Source organism: Podarcis vaucheri, assembly GCF_965113315.1.
Source record: "Podarcis vaucheri genome assembly, chromosome: 11".
Taxonomy (NCBI): Eukaryota; Metazoa; Chordata; class Lepidosauria; order Squamata; family Lacertidae; genus Podarcis; species Podarcis vaucheri.
The window spans coordinates 65,665,773-65,689,141 of record NC_138749.1 but is presented as its reverse complement, the minus strand read 5'-3'; the positions used below and the strand labels follow the sequence as shown (position 1 = coordinate 65,689,141).

Genomic DNA, 23,369 nt, shown 5'->3' with positions numbered 1-23,369 from the left:
CGGGATCCGTTCCAGAGGCCCATTCGCAACATGAAAAGCGCGCAACCTGAAGCTCCGTATCTGCGCAGGTGCGCGGCACAATTTGGCACTTGTGCGCATGCGGCGAATGCATGCGCATGTGGACTTCTGGGTCGCCATGGGACCCAACCTGAAAAACCGTAACATGAGGTGTGACTGTATCCTAGAATGTCTTCATTGCAGCTACATCTCCACTATAAGATTCCCCCCCCCCCTTGGTATTCCTTGAGTTTGAGTCAGATGGGCGGGCTATAAATATAATAATAATAATAATAATAATAATAATAATAATAATAATAATAATAAAAAAAAAATACCTATCCAGTAATTCCTGGTGACAAGCACCATATTTCTTATGAAATGAAGGTGCTGGTGCACTGGTACTGGAATTCTGACCTTGGATAATCTTGGTTATTTTCCTGCCCTAGCTGTTATCGTCTGTTAGCTAGATGGAGGTTGAGATCTGTAGCAGAGCAATGGATTGTCCTGGGACAAGCAGCTCTGCAAGCGAGTTAGAAACCTAAAGCTTAGAGAGGGTTTAGGAACTTCTCAGGAGAGGTTTATTGTACCAGCAGAATTTGGACCCCCTCCAAATGTGAAATACCACTACACCTTTTCCCACTACAGCCTAAAAACGGAAAGGAGCAAGCCTTGGTTTTGGCAAAACTCCCAAGACTTTTAAGTAAGGTCATTTACTTCACCTCTGAGCTACCTTTGACATTGGCAGTGGTTTCAGTTTTATGTAAAAGTTTGAATTGGGGGGGGGGGAAATTCCTATGCAAAACCAAGTAATTTGCAGTGGGAAATGTTCAGTTGGTGTCAGAAAATTTTCTGATGCCCTTGGAAATGATGTTAGCATGTTTATTTTACTTGCAGTTAGTAAACAAAGCTAAAAACTTTGAAACTGACAGCTTGTCTAATACTAATTTGCAGTTGGCACCTATTCTTATGAAACCCCTTTTTACTTTGTGTGCAGAAAATAATGCAGCAGAAAATACTCCATTTTGGAAAAGCTTCTACCCCCTTACACTGTGTGTCCTTGGGAGTTGGGTCACTTTTAGGCTAGTGAGCAAGACCTCAGGTACATCTGCCATACAAACTGGGACTTTCTTGCTAATTTCTCATGGTCAGGAACCACATCTTGACTCATAGATGGTTATTGGAAGATATTGTCTTTGTAGGTTGAATTGGATTCTTAAGCTGCTGGAACAAACCCAGATTTTGGCTACTTTATGAGACGACCAGGATATCTAGTTCATCAGCTTGGTGTGAGTACCTACCATGGTGGGGGGAAGAAGAAGAAGAAGAAGAAGAAGAAGAAGAAGAAGAAGAAGAAGAAGAATGTACTGCTTCAAGCTGATTTATTTCCTGGTATCAACAAACACCAGGACTCACAGGCCCCAGAGAGGCTTATGGCTTATCCTTAAATATGTTTGCCTCTTTCTTTTTTCTTCCTCCTCACTCTGAAGCAGCGAGCAGAGAGAGGTGCCTTAAACCCCACAATTCTTATAATCCCCATAATTCCTGTGGACATGTATACTTTGGGCTCAGCAAAATTTTGGGGTACTAGAGATAGTGTCTGCTTCTCTCCTGAACTCCACCCCAAGACCTGCCGTCTGGGCTTGCAAGCTTGAGCGGTGGAGCTGAGCACCGCACTCAGCAGATAAGGACTAAACAAAGTAGCATCAGCCATCGCTATAATTTCCCCCGACAGGGAGGAAGGACTGCCAGAGTGTGGCGCCAGTCTTGCAGGTAGATAGAGCAGAAGCAATATTAGGCCAAACTGCTGTGTCTGTGTGTTTGACGCAGTGCCATATCTTTTAAAACTCCCTCAAAAAGTATTTATTGATTTACACTGAAAAGACTGGCAATGGTTCCGCTCCCAAGCTTGTCATTAACTTTTGATGAGATTTGTTTATACTTTTTGCTAAAACAAAAAGAAAAATCCACATGTAAAATTCAACTTCAGTAGAAAATCATAATCTTCTTTAGCGTTACAAAGGCAAATGTATGAAGAACTGCCTCCTTGGCTACCCTCCTGTTTTTATTCTCCTTTATGTCGTCCAAAATAAAGGAAAATCTGTTCTTTATGCACGCTAGCCGCCCTCTTTGGTGGCACAAACAAGGCAGCTACCCATTGCGCCAACTGCTGAACTGAACCCTTTCAGTCACAAGATTGTCTGGAAAAAAATATTTAATGTGACATATCAGAAGAGAGGTGGAAAAGATATGAATTTGGCAGCAGAAGTGAACTTTGAAGCACCCTCCTCTCTTACATGCTTCACTAGGAAAAATGGTTAATAATAATAATAATAATTTATTTATATCCTGCCCTCCCCAGCTGAAGCCGGGCTCAGAGCGGCTAACAACAATAAAATAATACAACATTCTAAAATCATTTCATTATAAATAAGTTTAAATCAGATTAATGGCAACCATTGGGCTAGAGTTCTGTGAGGATTCCGAGTCTTCTCATTGTTTTCGTCCTTTTCACACTAAAAAGAAAGAGGGCAGCCCTTGAAATCTTAGCTTTCAGCCTGTTGAAACAAATGCCTGGTTGTAGTTAAATTTCCCATTCCTCAGTCCTTGTTTTCTTAAGGGTGTGAGTGTGGAAATGTTGCACTTCTATTGTCTTTTGGTTCCCTCTGAACAGCTAGTATGTTGTTAGCTAAACTGAAGTCATAACTGAGAAGCAATGATTTTGCAAAGTTTTTTGCAGATAAAATCGCTCAGATTCGGGAAGAAGTAGACTCCACCGTGGGAGCAGGACCGGGGCGGGAGAGTGCTAGAGTTCTGTCTAGTCAAGTTGAGTGGGATCAATTCCAATCTGTTACCTCCAAGGATGTGGACAGGCTGCTTGGACGAGTGAAACCAACCACCTGTCTCCTGGATCCTTGCCCATCCTGACTTATAAAAGCTAACCGGGAAGGACTGGGCGATGGGCTTCGTGGGGTAGTGAGTGCCTCCCTCCGTGAGGGAGCCTTCCCAGACCCGCTGAAAGAGGCGGTTATTAAACTGCTTCTTAAAAAACCATCTTTAGATGCGGCCACGATAGCCAACTATCGCCCAGTCTCAAATCTTCCATTCCTGGGCAAGGTGATTGAGCGAGCGGTTGCCGAACAACTCCAGGCACGCCTGGAAGAAGCGGACCATTTGGATCCATTCCAGTCGGGATTCAGGCCTCATCATGGGACTGAAACTGCCTTGGTCACACTGGTTGATGATCTCCGGCGGGCTAGGGACAAAGGTGAGAGCTGTTTCCTAGTTCTGCTGGATCTCTCAGCGGCGTTTGATACCATCGACCATAACATCCTTCTGGACTGTCTTGAGGGGCTGGGAGCTGGGGGCACTGTTATACAGTGGTTCCGCTCCTTCCTCCTGGGCCGTGTTCAGAAAGTGGGGGGGGGATGAGTGTTCAGACCCCTGGGCTCTCACTTGTGGGGTGCCTCAGGGTTCTGTCCTCTCCCCCATGCTTTTCAACATTTACATGCAGCCGCTGGGAGAGATCATCAGGAGGTTTGGGCTGGGTGTTCATCAGTATGCGGATGATACCCAGCTCTACCTCTCTTTTAAATCAGAACCAGTGAAGGTCCTGTGTGAGTGCCTGGAGGCGGTTGGAGGATGGATGGCGGCTAACATATTGAGGTTGAATCCTGACAAGGCAGAAGTACTGTTTTTGGGGGACAGGAGGCGGGCAGGTGTGGAGGATTCCCTGGTCTTGAATGGGGTAACTGTGCCCCTGAAGGACCATGTGCGCAGCCTGGGAGTCATTTTGGACTCACAGCTGTCCATGGAGGCACAGGTCAAATCTGTGTCCAGGGCAGCTGTTTACCAGCTCCATCTGGTATGCAGGTGAGACCCTATCTGCCTGCGGACTGGCTCGCCAGAGTGGTGCATGCTCTGGTTATCTCCCGCTTGGACTACTGCAATGCGCTCTACGTGGGGCTACCTTTGAAGGTGACTCGGAAACTACAACTAATCCAGAATGCGGCAGCTAGACTGGTGACTGGGGGCGGCCGCCGAGACCATATAACACCGGTCTTGAAAGACCTACATTGGCTCCCAGTACGTTTCCGAGCACAATTCAAAGTGTTGGTGCTGACCTTTAAAGCCCTAAACGGCCTCGGTCCAGTATACCTGAAGGAGCGTCTCCACCCCCATCAGTCTGCCCGGACGCTGAGGTCCAGCGCCGAGGGCCTTCTGGTGGTTCCCTCATTGCGAGAAGCAAAGCTACAGGGAACCAGGCAGAGGGCCTTCTCGGTAGTGGCGCCCGCCCTGTGGAACGCCCTTCCAGCAGATGTCAAAGCGATAAACAACTACCTGACATTCAGAAGACATCTGAAGGCAGCCCTGTTCAGGGAAGTTTTTAACGTGTGATATTTTACTGTATTTTTGGTTTTTATGGAAGCCGCCCAGAGTGGCTGGGGAGGCCCAGCCAGATGGGCGGGGTATAAATAATAAATTATTATTATTATTATTATTATTATTATTATTATTATTATCCTGAGGTATTTGAACCAATATCCACAAAAGGTGAAAATATAATGTGTTCCCTGTAAGAAAAACCCTGGGGCCTAATTTGAGTGGTGGAATGTTTGGGGCCTGGTGGGCGGGGCTTGAGTCTTTGCTCCAGAACCAGCCCCTCCCTTCTGGGTGGTTCCGTTCAGAGGGACCAAGAAGTAGGGGGTGATCTACGATCCAGTGTAAAAGTGGCAGTGATCTACCACCCAGGGGTGGGTGCAGGGAGGGCGTGCGTGCTGCCGGGGTAGGCATGGGTGCCCGCAGGCATGAGGGACTCAGGAATGACTGGTAGATCGCGATCAACGCCTTGAACATGTCTGTTGTATTTAGTTTCTCTCATTCTGTTATTTTGTTACAGTTTTCTCTCAGTTTATTATTAAAGCTTAGTTTACATTTACGTGAGCCACTTATTTTTCTGAGAGAAAAATAAACTCTGCTGAGGAAAGGTGTAGGAAAGGTGTAAACTTGGGTGAGTGAAGGGATATTCCCAGTTTGCCAGGAGGATTGGTTTGGTTAATTATCCCCCATCCTCTACAACATTTTCATCCTACAAAAACACTTAAAGCTTACTATAGAGAAGTGAAGAGTTCAGGTATTGCAGGAAAACCTGTAAGACACTTCTCTGCCCGGAAATGTTGGCGTTTGCACCCAGGAACTGTGCACCCATTTTATCCAGCGTGCAGCCAGTGACCTCCCTCCCTTGGGTTCCTGAATGACAGGAGGCTGCCCATGCAAGACGGAACTTGCAAAGAGAATATTGAAATGAGTTGCCCCGGGAGGAGCATCTGACGCCAGCACAGGCTGCTTTTATAGAAGTAGGGCAAGGTCTGAGAGATTCATATGGACAACTTGTTTTCCTGGGTTATCATCACAAGAAAGCCATGGAAGAGATAAGTTTTTCTGGGAAAGAAATCAGTTAAATGGGGCCTTGTAGCTGATCAATTGATGCTTTGTTCCCTAGCTAATGACATCTAGCAGTTCCACTAAAAAGCCTTTTTGCAAATGTATCAAGAAAGTTATGCCTATGTCAGTGGGCATCACTCTCTCCATTCAGATCCTGAATTTTCTTGCCGAGACCTAACAATTGCAGCACAAACAGTTTACAATGGATTATACAGTAGAACAAAGACTCCAGTGTCTGGAAAAATCCTCAGAATTAAGCAAAGAGGTTTCTTGTGGTAATTGTCCTAATTCAATTCTCAGTTAAATGGCTGAATATAGTTTAAGCCTTTATTTGAGTTTTAATTGGTGGTGTCAGAGAGTATGCATACAAGTCAGGCTCACACTGCTAAGTCTCTTAGTAGGTTAACGTATGAGTTCAGGTTGAAATTATTTCCTTTATTTCTTTTAGCAATATATCACATATATTTCTAAAATCTAGTACCTTAAAATATATTTGTCTTTGAAGAGAATTCCTATTGTGTATTAATCTATTTTATCATCCAGGGAGATACAGATACAGTGAAAAGTAGTATGTGAATAAGTGGTGAACAATTGTTTTATTAGAACTAGGACAAAGGATATATCAGTGAGAGTAGTCATTTAAATGGATGGGCTTGAGAATCAAATAGAAACTTAAGGTAAAGGGACCCCTGACCATTAGGTCCAGTCGTGACCGACTCTGGGGTTGCGGTGCTCATCTCGCTTTATTGGCCGAGGGAGCCGGCGTACAGTATGACTAACTGGTGAACCAGAGCAGCGCACGAAAACGCTGTTTACCTTCCCGCCGGAGCGGTACCTGTTTATCTACTTGCACTTTGACGTGCTTTTGAACTGCTAGGTTGGCAGGAGCAGGGACCGAGCAACGGGAGCTCACCCCGTCGTGGGGATTCGAACAGCCGACCTTCTGATCGGCAAGCCCTAGGCTCTGTGGTTTAACCCACAGCGCCACCCGCATCCCTTTGTTGATGCCAGCCCCAATCTGCTTTGCAAGGCTGGGATAATCTCAGTCTCACAGAGCGGCTCAGGACATGAGAAGAACGCAACAGCCAGATGCAACAGACCTCCAGTTATAGGGCAGTATAATAATAATAATAATAATAATAATAATGGCCACATGCCCTTCGATCCCAGCGTCACCCTCGCTTTGCTGGTGATATGAGTACAAGTGACAGCAGAAATATAACCAAAAAAGCAAACCACAATCCCCAGTTGAAATAAGCCAAGAATAATGATTTGTTGAAGCTGCTCATCAGAGGAGGGAGCAGAGCAGGTGCAGGTTCTCCCTCCCCATGCCCACCTGCCCCACATGGTCAGTTCTTGGTCTGACCCTTAGGTGGAAAAATATTCCCCAACCCTGCATTAACCATGGCCTGCTGTAATGTGTGAATGCATCCTACACAACACAAATATTCACTTAATATTGGGGGGGGGGGCTGTGAGAGGACCACAATATTCTTTTGATTGTAATTTTTAAAAAAACTGATTTTAATGTTGTATTTAGAGTTGTTGTGACCTGCTCCTGGGCAGGTAATAAATCAAATTATCATTATTAGTGCTGAGGGAGTGGCCAGGTGCATTGGAAGAGATAAGCAAATTCCATGGAGAGGTTGTTAGCTTGTTATATGGTGTACCCTGCTCTTTAAGTGAGTACAGTGGTACCTCGGGTTACATACGCTTCAGGTTACATATGCTAACCCAGAAATAGTGTTTCAGGTTAAGAACTTTGCTTCAGGATAAGAACAGGAATCGTGCTCTGGCGGTGTGGCAGCAGGAGGAGGCCCCATTAGCTCAAGTGGTGCTTCAGGTTAAGAACAGTTTCAGGTTAAGAACGGACCTCCGGAACGAATTAAGTACTTAACCTGAGGTACCACTGTATATAATTGCAACAGAACTTGAGGTGGGCTGCTAAGAGCAGAGAAATGGCTTTTGTTTTCTGACACTTACTTTGAAAAGTATAAATCTGTGGTTTTATAAGTTTAGTTGTTCCTGGCTCAAATTTTAAATAATTAGTTATATCCTGTTGGAGAAGTTTGAATGTATTGTCACTGGTGTTCTTTGTGGTTGCAAGAAATAATGTGCATGCAAAAGTCAGTAACTAACAAGTTTGGGTGCTGTTTTTAAAGTCCCTCCTCTAATGTTAGATGCTGAAGCTTTTCAGTGAAACAAAGCTTGGGCAATGGCAATAGCTTTCCCTTCATGGTTCCAGATCAATTTGAGGAGCTATTTGAAGGAGCCCTGCCGCCTCCTGTGCCACAGTGCTGGCTGCATCTAGTAACAGGGCGACAAAGTGTGAGCCTGTAAAGGAGGGGCAGCCAACTGGGTGCCTCCAGGGGCCGTTGGACTGCAACCCCTTGCTGCTCGGCCTGCAGCACCTGCAGGGATCCCTGTTGGTTATGCTGTGAAGCTGTGTTTCCCAAACTTTGAATGAACATGTACTCCTTCTGAAAGTTTATTCTTACTGGCATTCCCCTTCTTAGAAGAAGATAATTGGGGAGTAGTTTTAATAATACTATTTTAGCTATTTATTTATTTAACAAAATAATATTATTTTGTTTTATGCAGCTAAAAAAGCTATGATGAATTATAATCAAAATTTCTGCCGTGTACCCTTTGAACCCCATTCATGTCCTGCTGAGGGTACATGTACCACACTTTGGGAAACACTCCTGTAAAGGATTGAGCCTTATGCCTCTGCTTTCAAGTGGCAGAACTAGCCAGCTTCTCTTGAGCACCAGGACTTCCCAGTTGCAGGGATGGCATCATGGTGAGAGTTGTGAGAGAGGACCAGTAGTTCTGAGCCAAGGAGCATCCAAGACTGTAGGTGCACTTAGAGATGCTTAGCTTTGAAGTAGCAGGTTGTCTTGAGCTGCAAGTAAATGGGTCTCTTCTAATATTTTCAGAGAGCTCTATTGGCGGCCTTGTCTAGGTGTTGGTCCCAGGAATGATGGTGTTAGGATTAGCCTCTCTGAAACATTTTCCTGTACAAGCCCCATCAAATGAGGAGTAAAGTAAAAGGTAAAGGGACCCCTGACCATTAGGTTCAGTCATGACCGACTCTGGGGTTGCGGCACTCATCTCGCTTTATTGGCCGAGGGAGCCGGCATACAGCATGTGGCCAGCATGACTAAGCCGCTTCTGGTGAACCAGAGCAATGCACGGAAACGCTGTTTACCTTCCTGCCGAAGCGGTACCTATTTATCTACTTGCACTTTGACGTGCTTTTCAACTGCTAGGTTGGCAGGAGCAGGGACCGAGCAAGGGGAGCTCACCCCGTCGCGGGGATTCGAACCACCGACCTTCTGATCAGCAAGTCCTAGGCTCTGTGGTTTAACCCACAGCACCACCCGCGTCCCTCAAATGAGGAGTAGTAGTAGTTACAAAATAGTCTTCTGTCCCATGTTTTTAGACCCTGCTTAGTCATGCTTTATTTATGTAATAATGAAAGATTTGGAGAAATCTACCTTGTCCATCTAAAGTATCTGCTGTGGGCAGTGATACTACTGTACAAATGGTCAGTGGCGTAGCGTGGGTTGTCAGTACCCGGGGCAAGGCAAGTAATTTGCGCCCCCTAACCCGTGGATTTTAGCAGGAGGCAGAGAGCTGCGAGTGCCAGCGCCCCCCCAGATGTTGCGCCCGGTGCGGCCGGCCCCCCCTGCACCCCCCACGCTACGCCACTGCAAATGGTGGCTTTACACAGACACGCACATATTTTAAAGAGAATCCCCAGAGAACTTACAGGAACATTCTAAATTTGATACTTAGCTGCAGAAATCCTAGGAAATGTATACAAACTAGTGGCTTTTAGAAGTTTGCCTGTTGTATTAAGACTTAAGTGAATCTGGTAAAAATAATTTGAATGGGAAAAGGTTTTTTGCTTTCCAATTATCAGTGTGTGTGCCGTGTGTGCTCCTTTCTTTCATCTGTCTTGTCAAATAGCTGCTTAATACCACCATCTAGTGGGAAATTAGTTTATAGGTCATTTGCTGTTTTAACACCCATCACTTCTGTAGCAGCTGCGACCAATCAATTTAATTTACACTGGCCATTTGCATTACTCCAAATTCACAGTAACTGCCGATATGACCATTAGTGAGTGATTCAGCACCAACTTAAAGGGTTTATCTATTTTTGTGTCTGTTTCCTTGCCTTTCAGTGTGTTTCTGTAAATTCAGAAGCTGCTTAAATTAAGGAGCCATTCAGATCCCATTACCAGAAACAATGAGTTATGAAGCTGCAACTTGAGGGCAGAAGGAAAATGAGGCATCGTTAAAAAGCAGCAGCAAACAATATGCATAAAGCTTCTTCACTTGATCCAGAAAAAATGGGTGGAAGGAAATAAAGGAAAATATTAAGCAGGAGGGAGGTAACTGGATATTGAATAGTCAATATTCCCTTGCAGCACCTGAGAGATGGATCAGGTCAAAGTGCTCAAAAGCCTGTCATTGGTTTGGGTAACTTGGTTTATCTTACTTACTCTAGCTCAGATGTATGTGCCCAAAGGCAGAGATGTTCTTTTGAAGTCTAGCGTTAGGAGTTGAATGCTGGCCTTCCACACTGTAAGGACGGGTCCTGCTCCTCGGCTTGTCTTTCCACTTGTTCTGTCTCAGCTGCACTTCGGCCACTTCCCATGTGCAGCTTCAACAAGGAGTGAGTTGCAGATGTCAAAGACCTTACAGCTGAAGCAGCACGAAGATTTCATATCACCTCAAAAGTAGAGACTTGCTCCTGAGTAAACATCCATAGGATTGTGGTGCAAGTGATGTGCAGGCATGTGAACCAGCCCATAGTTTTTTCATTTTCGTTCATTACATAAATCTCAAATTTTTAACATTTGCTATATATTCCTCCCTCCCTCCCCTCCAAGACTTCCCCCGACTTGCGTTTCTGGTTTGTTTCTATTTTCATCTGCTTTGCTGTCTCTCAACAGAAAAAGTTATCAATAACATAACATCAAGCCTTAAAAAAATAAAAAATAAATTAAATACATCATCTTATTTTACTATCTTCCAAACATTTTCTGATGCTGATAATGTGAATGTTTATTTAAATCCTGCCATCAAGTCTGTTGCCTTTCTTTGTTTCTGAAAGTATAATATGAAAGGTTCCCACTCTTTTTCAAAGTCTCTGTTGTCTTTTTCTCTTAGTCTTTCTGTCATTTTTGCCGGTTCTGCATAGTTCCTCAACTTCTCTTGCCATTGTCCTTTAGTTGGTATATCTCCAGTCTTCCAGTTTTGTGAAATCAACATTCTTGCTGCTGTAGTGGCATACATAAATAAAGTCCTCATTTCTTTTGGTATGTCTTGACCTAAAATACCTAATAAAAAGGCTTCTAGTTTTTTTACAAAGGTTATTTTTAACATTTTCTTCAATTCATTGTACAGTGGTGCCCCGCAAGACGAATGCCTCGCAAGACGGAAAACCCGCTAGACAAAAGGGTTTTCCGTTTTGGAGGTGCTTCGCAAAACAAATCTCCTATGGGCTTGCTTCGCAAGACGACAATGTCTTGCGAGTTCCTGCTGGTTTTTTTCCCTTTCCCCCCTTTTTCTAAGCCGCTAAGCCGCTTATCAGCTGATCCAATCAGCAGATAAGCCGCTAAAAGCCGCTAATCCGCTAATCCGTCAATGGGCTTGCTTCGCAAGACGAAAAAACCGCTAGACGAAGAGAATCACAGAACAGATTCTTTTCGTCTTGCAAGGCACCACTGTATATCATTTCCCAGTAGGATTTTACCTTCTTACAATCCCACCACATATGATAGAATGTACCTTCTGTTTCACATCTCCAACACTTTCTTTTCATTTTTATGCATTTTTGCCAATTTAACCAGTGATAAATACAACCTGTACATCATTTTCATATAGTTCTCTCTCAATAATATTCAATCTGTAAATTTCAAATTTACTTTCCACAGTTTTATCCATTCCTGAAATTGTATATTATGTCCTACATCTTGCGCCCATTTAATCATTACTTATTTTACTTCTTCATCTTTGGTCTCCCAAAAGGATGTTATATGCGTTTTTTAATAATTTTGTGTTTTCTTCTATCACTTCCTTTTGGAAATTGGAAGCCGAATATGAGAAGCCTTTTTTGTTATCCTCCTTAAATATCTCCTGTAATTGTCTATGATGTAACCAACTTTGAAGATGTTCTTTCATTTCATCGTATTCTTTCAGTTTTAACTTTCCCTCTTGCTCCACCAACAGTTCTCTATATGTTGGCCACTCTCCTTCCCCCCCCCCCAATATTTTAATTGATAGTGCTTCAATAGGTGATAGCCACCATGGTGTTTTGGGTTCTAATAAATCTTTATATTTCTCCCATACTTTAAACAGTGATCTTCTAATTAAATTATTATGAAATCCTTTATGTACTTTTGCTTTTCCATACCAAAGATAGGCATGCCATCCAAATCTATTATCACGTCCTTCCAAGTCTGTTATTTCCTCCCTGTCTAACTTGATCCAGTCTCGGATCCATATTAGGGATGCAGCTTCATAATACAATTTTAAATCTGGAAGTGAGAATCTGCCTCTTTCTTTCACATCTGTTAAAATTTTGTTTTTTATCCTTGGTTTTTCCCCATTCCAAACAAATCTTGATATTTCTCTCTGCCATTCTTTGAAGCATGCACTCCTTGTTATTACTGGAAGAGTTTGGAAGAGAAATAACATCCTTGGAATAACATTCATTTTTATAGTTGCAATTGTTCCCATTTAAGAGAGATTCATCCTATTCCATGTTTCCAAATTTCTTTTAATTTCCTGCCAAATTTTTTCATAGTTATCTTTAAAAATATTTATATTTTTTGATGTTATCCAAATTCCTAAATATTTTACTTTTTTATATGCCTCTATCCCTACCATCTGTGTTATTTCTTTCTTTTTCGATTCTTTAATATTTTTAGTAACAATTTCGTCATATTTTTATTTAATTTAAATCCTGCCACTTGACCAAATTCTTGTATTATATTAATTACTTTTGGAAGAGAATTCTTTGGATCCTCTACCGTTATTACCAAATCATCTGCAAATGCTTTTAATTTATGTTCATTCTTTTTAATTTTAATACCTACTACTTCCCTATCTTGTCTTATCTTTCTTGTCAAGACTTCCTGAACCAGAACAAACAACAATGGTGACAAGGGACATCCTTGTTTCGTTCCTTTTTGTATACTACATTTATCTGTTATTACCTGGTTTACGATTATTTTTGCATTTTGGTCGGAGTAAACAGCTTGCATTCCCCTATTGAAATTTCCTCCAAATCCCATCTCCTCCATCACCTTCTTCATAAAACTCCAAGAACATTATCAAATGCTTTCTCTGCATCTATAAACATTAATGCTGCTTTTTTCTCATTTCTCATTTCCAGATACTCTATAATATTCAGTACATTTCTAATACTATCTTTAATTTGTCTACCTGGAAGGAATCCAGCTTGGTCATGATGAATAAATTCTTTTTTTAAAAAAAAATCATTCTATTTGCCATGACAAATACAAATAGTTTATAATCGTTATTTAATAATGAAATCGGCCTATAGTTTTTAACTAATGTCACATCCGAATCCTGTTTTGGTATCACAGTTATATAGGCCTCTTTCCATGTTTCTGGAACTTCCCCTGTTTTCAGAATCTCATTCATTGTAACTTTCAGGGGATTCAAAAGCTGTTCACTCATTTTTTTATAATATTTTGCTGTTATTCCATCTGGCCCTGGGGATTTCCCTACTTTTGTTTGATTTATTGCCTCAATTACTTCTTGAGCTTATTGTCACACTTCCTAAGCAAAGTTTGTGAAAATGCATTTTGTCTTAAATTAGGGCTGTGGACACATGACTGTTTACTCTGCTCCAGTGTTTCCCCACCCCCATTTGTTTGAATCCATGTACATAGGACATGGGTAGGGAAACTAAGGCCTGGGGGCCGGATCCGGTCCAATCGCCTTCTAAAGCCTGCCTGTGAACGGTCTGGGAATCAGCGTGTTTTTACATGAGTAGAATATGTCCTTTTATTTAAAATGCATCTTTGGGTTATTTGTGGGGCATAGGAATTTGTTCATTTCCCCCCTCAAAATATAGTCCAGCCCACCACATGGTCTGAGGGACGGTGGACCGGCCCCCTGCTGAAAAAGATTGCTGACCCCTAACATAGGATATTACCTACAATCCACAGGTATCTTTTGTGTTTTGATGCAGTTTCCCCCAATCCAGCTTCACCCCATTTGAGAACTGTAGGATGACTCCTTGGGCCATGAGATGCGTAATTGACACATTTGCCAATTGGGGGTGGTCCTACATGTCTAACTTTGGGGTGGGGGAGGCAGTATCCCAGAGCAGCATCTCCCTTCCCACCTGCCAACTTGTCCTGATCCCGTTGATTCAAAACTAAGGCTGCAATCCTACCTAGCAATGTCTGTTCAGAAGTAGTTACAGGTAGGTAGCCGTGTTGGTCTGCCGTAGTCGAAACAAAATAAAAAAAAATCCTTCCAGTAGTACCTTAGAGACCAACTAAGTTTGTCATTGGAATGAGCTTTCGTGTGCATGCACCCTTCTTCAGATCAGACGTAATTCCCTGGTGAGCGGGTTAGGATTGCAGTCAAAGGCTTGTTCATTTCAATAGGGCTGACTTCCAAGTTTTGCTGCCTTAAAACAAGAGGTGAAGAGTAGGAGAGATCCATTCTCATCTCTGTCCATCAGCATCTGCAAACAACAAAAGGGGGGATCTGTCTCACTCTCCTTGATTATTTCAAGTGTGAACTAGCTGCAGGCCTCTGGAGGATAAAGTGAGCAGAGACTGCTGCAGAGAATTAAGAGAGTCTAGCTAATTCAGAGCCCAGAAGGCACAAGCGGCCCCCTCTCCCACCACCAACTATTGCTAGCTTTTAAAATGGAGATGGGGAGAAGCTTTGTAAGTGTCTTTGTGTCAAAGGAGGAGCAAGAAATGCTAAGAAGGACATAACCAGGAAAGGGATGCTTTCACCTAGACTATTTCTCTCTTACTGGGAGTAAATCCCAGTGCATCTGGAAGATGTATAGAATTGTGGCTGCAGATGACAGCTGCAGGGAGATGATTTCCATGGGACAGAGGGATGAAAGTTTCACCCGTAGGAGTTGAGGGTGGGTGGAGGGGTTGGGGAGGATGGGAAAACCATGGACAGACAGCGGGTGGCTGGGCGATATCTGGCTTTCAGCATCACGATATATCACCAGCTAAATATCGTGATATCTTAAAGGTAAAGGTACCCCTGCCCGTACGGGCCAGTCGTGTCCGACTCTAGGGTTGTGCGCTCATCTCACTTAAGAGGCCGGGAGCCAGCGCTGTCCAAAGACACTTCCGGGTCACATGGCCAGCACATGGAAACGCCGTTTACCTTCCCGCTATAAAGCGGTACCTATTTATCTACTTGCACTTAGGGGTGCTTTCGAACTGCTAGGTGGGCTGGAGCTGGGACCGAAAGACGGGAGCTCACCCTGCCGCGGGGATTCGAACCACCGACCATACGATCGGCAAGTCCTAGGCACTGGGGTTTTACCCACAGCGCCACCCGCGTCCCTCTTATATCTTAGTCTTATATCTTATATCTTAGTATATCACAATATCTATCTGCAGTGTTGGTGCGCCTTGCCAGGCCTCCCCACAGTGCCGGCCATACCTCCCCGCAGCAGTGGAGCCTGCGCTGCGCTTCCGGGCAGCAGCTAGGGGCTTTGACAGGGCTCCTTGCAGTGGTGGAGGGCCTTAAAATGTAAGGAAGTAGTAGATTTAATAAAAATATTAAATAAACTTCCATACATTATATTTAATACATTTTCAACTAATTTATGAGTAGTTTAAGTGATTTAGTCAGGTTGCATCTGCTTCCGCACTCAGAAGTCTAAGTGGAATCCCTACATGCAGAAGCCCCACTGAGTTCAACTAAACTTACTGTATTTTTCCCCACCATAGGGCGCACCTGACCATAGGGCGCACCTAGTTTTCAGAGGGGGAAATCAAGGGGGAAAATATGATCCCCCCCCCAACTCTGGGAGCAGCGGATTCCTTCACCTCTCGCAAAAGCCCACAGAAGCCGCACAACCCCTTTAAAGAGCACGCAGCTTCTCCTGGCTTTCCTGGGAGGTGGGGGGATTCCCTCACCTCTCGCAAAAGCCCGCAGAAGCCACGCTCTCTTTAAAAGGGCTTCGCGGCTTCTCCTGGCTTTTCTGGGAAGTGGGGGGTTTCCCTCACCTCTCGCAAAAGCCCGCAGAAGCCGCACTCTTTAAAGGGTGCGTGGCTCCTGTGGGCTTTTCTACGAGGTGGGAGAAGGGACTGGTGCGGCCTGTCAGTCCCTTCTCCCTCCTGTGGAAAAGCCCGCAAGAGCGCACGGAGCTTGTGTGCGGCTCTTGGGGGCTTTTCCTGCCTGCCTCCCCCCTGCATTCGCTCCATAGGACGCACACACATTTCCCCTTGCTTTTTAGGAGGGAAAAAGTGTGTCCTATGGTGCGAAAAATACGGTACTTCTACTTTCTTGGGAGTAAGCCCCATGAAATTCAGGAGGGCTTGCTTGTGAGTAGACACACATTTGCTTTCACTGCTTACTGAAAACACCCTCCTCATCATTCTCACACAGTACCCAACCTCCCATTTTGGCATAAGGCAGCAGCTAAATCTTCTCCCCTCCATTTCCCACCCGCCAAGCCCTCATCTCACCAGTCTCTTCCTTTTTATCAAAGGGAAGGAGGGAGGGCAAGCAAGCAAAATGATAGTCTCCTTTAAATTAAAAAAAAACCTTTCCTTTTTAATATGGAGGAAAGCCATTTAGGGGGAACTAACAACATAAACACCACCAGAAAACAAAAACAAAAACTCTTCCATCTCTTTTCCACTGGTGAGAGAAGAAAGAAGAGCTTTCCAGTTCTTTACTTGCCACTGGATCTTTGATGGGGGTGGGGTCCCTCCTGGATTGTTAGCAGGCGCTGCATAATTAGCTGAGCTCTAAGTGGAAGGATACTGGTAAAGCTGAAGGAGTTTCCTGGTTTGTGTGAGGGCTTATAATTGAGGAGGGAGAGAGCAAACAAAGCTGGAATTATCTGCAAAGCATCTGCAAAGTACTGGTCAGCTGAGCTACCTCCTGGGAAGCTGTTAAGTCTCCACCTTTTGTGCACCAGTATATTTCCTTGTTTAGCAGCCTTAGAGTGGCCTAGTGGTTAGTGTGTCAGACTAGGACCTGGAGACCAGGGTTCAAATCCCCACTCAGCCAGGAAGCTCACTGGGTGGCCTTGGGCCAGTCACAATCTCTCAGCCTAACCTCCCTCATGGGGCTGTTGCAGGGAGCTCTTTGGAGAAAAAGCTGGGATATAAATGTAGTAAATAAAATCAATATAAATAAATGCATCAAAGCATAATGCTGGGTACAACACTGTGCAAATTCAACAAAACACAGCCTGGGGGGGGTACACCTTGCTGCATCCAGGAATGTGTTCATACTCTCATACTTCTAGCCTGGGGCTTGAGGGGGTTGGAAAGTGGAAACTGTGTGTGTACCAAGACAACGTAAATTTTACATTAAGAATAAATTCTGAAAGCTTGGAATATAAGGGTGACTTCAGGACCCATTCTGACTCAGATGCTTAGGCTGCAAGTGCATGAAATGCAACCTGCCCTCGGTGTAACAGAGTGTTGCTATAAGCCTGTCTTTATGAATAAGCACATGCACAAGTAAACTGGACTAACCTCTTTCTCCTCCCACCTTGAGTTGCTTGCAGTTGTCTTGTATGAGAGATTCTTGACCGTTTCCATTTGGTTGTTTCATCATTACAACCAAGCTCTTGCATTGCCTCAGTCTGCTCTCGGGAACAGGGGGTTGGACTCGATGGCCCTTGTGGTCTCTTCCAACTCTTCTATGATTCTATGAACAGTTAACTATTCCAAACCGTTGTCTCATATGAGCAGTAGCCCATCAAATGAGGCCACTTGGGTCAGTGGCTCACCTGCGTGATGAAGCTCTGGAAGGAACTTGCCAAAGATCGGGGATTCTGAACACCTTTCATTCAGACACTTTCCCCTTTTTCCTGAGCGGCCTCATTTGCTCTTCTCCTCAGGCATGTGTCACAAAATACAAAAAGTCACAGAGCAAGAGACAGCCTGCCAAGTGGTATATTATCTGAAGTAGTTTCTATACCATTCGGCAGGCTGTCTCTCGCTCTGTGACTTTTTTTGTGAGAAATGCAGATTTCTCCTCTTCATGCCACCTAGTGCGGTAAGCAAGGCAGCATTCTTCCCCTTCCTGCTTTGAAAGCCAGGAGGTGGCATCATTGAGCTATAGGTTTGCACAGCAGCTGTGGGAGCCTCTTGTGGAGAGAGGAAGATACTGGAGGTGTTTGCATCCCCTCTGCCTCACCTCTGATGGGAGAAGGTCAGACGAGGAAGCCTGGGATGGACTGAGCAGCAAGACATGGGGGAGCTGAGACTGTTTACAGTACAGAGTTGTCCTTTTCTCATTTCTTTCCCCCAGTAGCTTTACCGCTGTGATTGCAGAAGCCAGTCAAATGGCATATGCCCCAATACGCAAAGTCTGTGTCCTAAATGCTGCTTACAGATCAGGCAAACACTTCTCCTGTAACTGCGAATTCCTCACGTTTCTGCATATTCTTTGGGAATGAGGAGGAGACTGTATGTTGATGCTTGCCTAGTGGTGACACCAGCAAGTTACTTAAATAGGAATTAAATTGAGGTACTGGGTCATTTATTTTCTGTTTTAAGATAGGGACATTTGTTTTGGGAGTAGATGTGTTGCCATTTGTACATCTGTGGGTTTTAATATGTCATTGTGTGAAATGAAGGCAGGATTGGCTGAGTATGTAGGGCACAATTGTATTAGAATTACATAACAATGTTTGAGTGGTGGAAACTGATGAAAAGACGGGGATGTTAGAGTCCCTTAACAGATTATAGTGTGCCACAATGAAGACAGCTCAAGCTCTGCAACGAATGTGGCTACATGCTGTGAAAAAGTTGAGGATTTTAAAATGGCATGTGAGTTAATTTTTGAAAAATATATACCATTAGTATTTCCTATTGTCTCATCCATACTAAGATTTTGTGTTTTAAAACGAGGAAGAAGACATGATTCTTGACTGTCTTCAACATTGTTGTACTTTATTTTAGTCTCAAATAGTTTAGCATTAAATGGCTCCCTGATTTCCATGCCTTCCGAGTGTCTGGGGGAAGCTTGCCGGCTTGCTGTGTCATTCAAGTCTCGCTAGGATCTCATCATCACATTAGTCTTCTAATTAGAATGAATTAGCATGAAATCTGTAAAATTGTGCTTGAGAAGATTGTTTATTAAATAATTCTTCTTTTAATGTAGGCTTAATAGAATGTGCTAAGTGAGCTACTGGTAATATCATCACCTGTTTAATTGTGTGACAGTGCAATCAATTAATGTATTCATATTACATTTCTTGCCATTTCCTAAAATAATACACTCATTACTCCTCAGGAATAGGTGACACTTACCTTAACCCTGTCTCTTGATGCATTTGCAGCACTAGTGCAATGCGTACCAGGTTCACTGGCGCCTGATGTAGTTGGAGTTTCGTGCTTGCTCTGACAGAATTTAATCCCCTCTCTGGTACAGTCTGAAGTCTTCAGATGGTGACTTTCAACATCTGTGGTCTTACCCAGCCCCCACACTCATTTTGCTCCTTCCATTAATCTGTCAGCATTGGTTAGTATCTCTGCAACAACAAACAGCTGTAAATTTTATAATGTTAAAGAGATTATGAGTTAGAGATTTAGGACAGAGCAGATGGCTTTTGTGCCTTGTGAACTCCCAAGGTGAACTTCCAGTACTTTATATCCTACAGAATGTGACCTTAAGAGCTGCTTCCTCTTGGCTTGATTATACCAGCATGCAAAAGCCAAGCATACACTTTGTAACAATTTGAGGCATGCCATTCCAAGGAACATTTGACTTTCCGGTTTTCTTCTGAGGCACAGATACAGTGGTACCTCAGGTTAAGTACTTAATTTGTTCCGGAGGTCCATTCTTAACCTGAAACTGTTCTTAACCTGAAGCACCACTTTAGCTAATGGGGCCTCCTGCTGTCGCCGTGCCACCGGAGCATGATTTCTGTTCTTATCCTGAAGCAAAGTTCTTAACCTGAAGCACTATTTCTAGGTTAGCGGAGTCTGTAACCTGAAGCGTATGTAACCTGAGGTACCACTGTAGTTCAAACTAATTTTCAAATAATTTGTAGTTTTATTCACAAGTAAAAAATAAAAGTATTTCAACATTGTATTCATCAATCTGCACTTCTTAAATTCTGCAAGTAGCTGAACATGAGGAGAAATTTTTTCATTTCATTTCCAGTACAATAAAACATTTTTCTTACTGAAAATATCCTATTAGTATATATGTAGCTGCCGCGACTGGACATAATTGTCAGGGGTCCCTTTACCTTTAGCTGCCATATAGTAGTAGTAATTATAGTAATTAAAAAGATCTCTGAAATGTTTTTAGTAGCTCTGTGTGTGAGATAGAATATATTGAACTTGTAATTTATGTAGGGGTTTTTTTATCTTGAGGCATGACTTTTTTATTGCATCAATCAATCTGCTGAGGATCTGAACTCTGATCAGATTGAAATGATGATGATGATGATTTTATTTGTATCACTACCATCTTTATTATTTGAACCATGCCCCAGGCACTTTGGGCAGTTTCTAACAGATATAAAAACCTAATAAAACATCAGACATTAAAAACCTCCCAATACAGGGCTGCCTTCAGATGTCTTAAAAGTTGTAGTTCTCTCCGTAACACCTAATGAGAGGGCTTTCCACAGCATGTTTGACATTTTCTATATGCACTGTAAGCTGCCCAGAGTGGCTGAGGAAGCCAAGCTAAATGGGCAGGGTATAAGTAATAAATAAATTATTATTACAGTCGTACCTTGGGTTGCAAACACTTTGGATTACAGACTCCGCTAACCCAGAAGTAGTACCTTGGGTTAAGAACTTTACCTCAGGATGAGAACAGAAATTGCGCGGTAGTGGCAGCAGGAGGCCCCATTAGCTAAAGTGGTACCTCAGGTTAAGAGTGGTTTCAGGTTAAGAACGGACCTCTGGAATGAGTTAAGTTCGTAACCCAAGGTACCACTGTATTACAATTATTACTACTACTACTATTACTACTGCTGCCAAAAAGGAACTGCCATAATGCCCTCAGAGCTGGATCTCAGTGTCTGGGTTGGAGAATGGGGGTGGAGACCCTCCTTCAGGTCTCCTGGGCCAAGGCCATTTGAGGCTTTCAAGGTCAGCACCAACACTTTGAATTGTGCTCAGAAACATCCCAGGAGCAGTGCTGTATGGTTCTGACAGCTGCTCCCAGTCACCAGTCTAGCTGCCGCACTCTGAATTAGTTGTTGTTTCTGAGGCACCTTCAAAGGTCGCTCCACGTGGAGCGCATGGCAGTAGTCCAAGTGAGCAGCATCTTGGCTCTTAGAAATCATCCGATTGACTGCCCTGTGGTTCACCAGGCGCCATAGATGGTGGTCCTGTTGTAGGAGCACATCAAGAGACTATCATGGCAGCATTCGGTTATGCTGCACGTAGTAAGGATGAGAGCACTATCTGTGAGGGAGGGGATGCGGGGTTACATGTCTTATCTCCTTCAGTCTTCCCACATTGAGAAGGGTGGTCTGAAGGAGAATCGTGAGATGGCTTAGCAGAATGTTTTACCATCATCCCTGCAGTTGGAAACCCTGATTGTGTGTGGAGGACTATAAGTGTGTTCGATCAAATGCACTTGCGATTCCCTTTCAGACCTTCACATATCACATTAAGCTATAGTTTGTTTTAAACTTTGGTTTCATTTGGAGAGAAACAAACCCTGAACCTGGGTTGGGATGGCATGAAATAAGCTGGACTCTGATGTGTGTTGTCCACAGCGTGGCTGCAGCAGGATTAGGGGGAGCACCTAGAGAACTTTTGAACAGCATGCCCTCTAGCTCACATTAAACCATAGCTAGTTTAAAACTATGATTTAATGTGCTATGCAGACCAGGCTGATGCAGAAGGTCAGGAGTGGAGGGGGCAGGGTGCCAGCACACGCAGCCCTATTGTCCCTCTGGTGAAGTTAGCAGAGTAAGTGCATGAAGAGGGCTAGAGCTTCAAACAATGCCGGAGTTTCATTTAGAGTAAGGGGCTTGCACTAGAGTTTTGTGCAGGCACCTGCAAAGCAGCTGGCTTTAGGCATCAGGTCTTCTAAATGCTTGAAAATGTAATTTACAATATTTGGTGCATGCATATAATCCAGACCTTCTCTCCTATACATGCTGTCTTATGTGCATGGAGCTGTCTCCAAAAGCATTTGGAAATCAGCACTGGTACGGAACGCGGTGGCCAGGTTTTGAGGGGGGCTTAAGATTAATTTTTGGGTACAATTCAATGTGGTAGTTACTAATTGCATTTTAAAGCCCTATATGGTATGGGCTTAGACATCTTAAAGATCACCTCCTACATGAGCTTTCTAGTCATTGAGTGAGACCTTGCATTATTGAGCTGCCTTCACTGCAGACAGGACGGGGGTGACTTGGGCAGGACCTTTTCAGGGACATTCATTGGATGTGTCAGATCTGGCCATCTCATTTATTACTCAGTCAGTCAACAAGTTTATTGTTCTAGCCAAAAGCCATGAAAATTTCATGTCAATAATATTAATTAAATATTTTTATTTTATTACATTGCATATATTGTTTATTTATTAAACTTCTGTCCCTCCCCTCTTCCCAGAGTGGCAATGGTGATCTATCTATTTTGATAGCAGTTTATTCAAGGTCTCTGGTCTCTTAGGGTTTTCCATCATGATCAATTTAATCCAAGTTACAGATAGGTAGCCGTGTTGGTCTGCCATAGTCAAAATAAAAAAAAATCCTTCCAGTAGCACCTTAAAGACCAACTAAGTCAGATCTGAAGAAGTGTGCATGCACACGAAAGCTCATACCAAGAACTAACTTAGTTGGTCTTTAAGGTGCTACTGGAAGGAATTTAATCCAAGTGATCTACATTCAGGCATGTGCTACTGAGATTTGGTCCTTTGTCAGGCAGCAAGTACCACAGGCACAAATATATAAAGATCTGGGTGTGAGCTTTTTCTCTCAAGTGTGGTTTCCTTTTTGTGCATACAGATATAAAACACGGAAAAGGCTTTTCCAACTAAAATTTTGTTCTTCAAGCGTGTTTATTTTTTTATTCAGATTCTGGCTAATTAATGTCCATTTTTAAAAGCACTGCAGTGTGATAACTGCAAAACATTACTGCTGTTTGATACTGACTTTGAAAAGGGTCTGTTCTTAATTTTGTGAGGACTGTCTTCTGTTGTGATGTTCTATTGATTATTGCTTTTCATTGTCCAACAGGCCCCAGGCATGGAAGAGCTGATATGGGAACAGTATACAGTGACCTTACAAAGGGTGAGAGGTTATTTCTGGTCTTTTTTTTTCCTAATAGTCCCTTTCCCCCTTTTTGCATGTGCCATTGTGTTAGTAAATCTGACATAACCCGTTAACCTTATTGATCAATTTTCCTTGTGAAACATTTTAAAATTTGTTAATTAGAACTGTTAAACTATGCTAAATAGTTTTGTTCCACCCATACATTTTTATTTTTGTGCCAGCAGTGTATTTAAATTCACAGCAATACATTTCTGCATAACTATTAAAATATTTAAAATTCCAGAGCTCACATCAACATCACATTCAGAAGGGCTGAACGATGTCTGGTTTTCAACATCCCGCTATATCACCAGCTAATCACTATGATATACTAATATATAACAATGTCTAAAATAAGGGCGTAACCATGTAATGTTACCAGGGTAATGTCCTTCGGGGTCTAAAACTGATAC

At 43.2% G+C, this 23,369-nt stretch overlaps 1 protein-coding gene and 1 long non-coding RNA gene across 6 annotated transcripts in view; one reads left to right on the top strand and one right to left on the bottom strand.

Moving 5' to 3' along the window:
- The window catches only part of TJP2 (tight junction protein 2), a 110,607-nt gene that overhangs the window by 45,266 nt on the left and 41,972 nt on the right, over positions 1-23,369 (top strand). For all 5 annotated transcript variants that reach the window (XM_082241517.1, XM_082241516.1, XM_082241513.1 and 2 more), the window contains one exon: positions 22,882-22,935. In XM_082241517.1, the coding sequence (XP_082097643.1) occupies positions 22,891-22,935 (45 nt within the window). In that variant the 5' untranslated portion in view covers positions 22,882-22,890. The remainder of the gene's footprint in view (positions 1-22,881; positions 22,936-23,369) is intronic.
- LOC309542796 lies at positions 10,348-20,814 on the bottom strand. The gene is made up of 3 exons (XR_014224442.1): positions 20,648-20,814; positions 18,971-19,197; positions 10,348-10,728 (listed from the first exon to the last, which is right to left on the bottom strand). It is a non-coding gene; the product is annotated as an uncharacterized lncRNA (long non-coding RNA).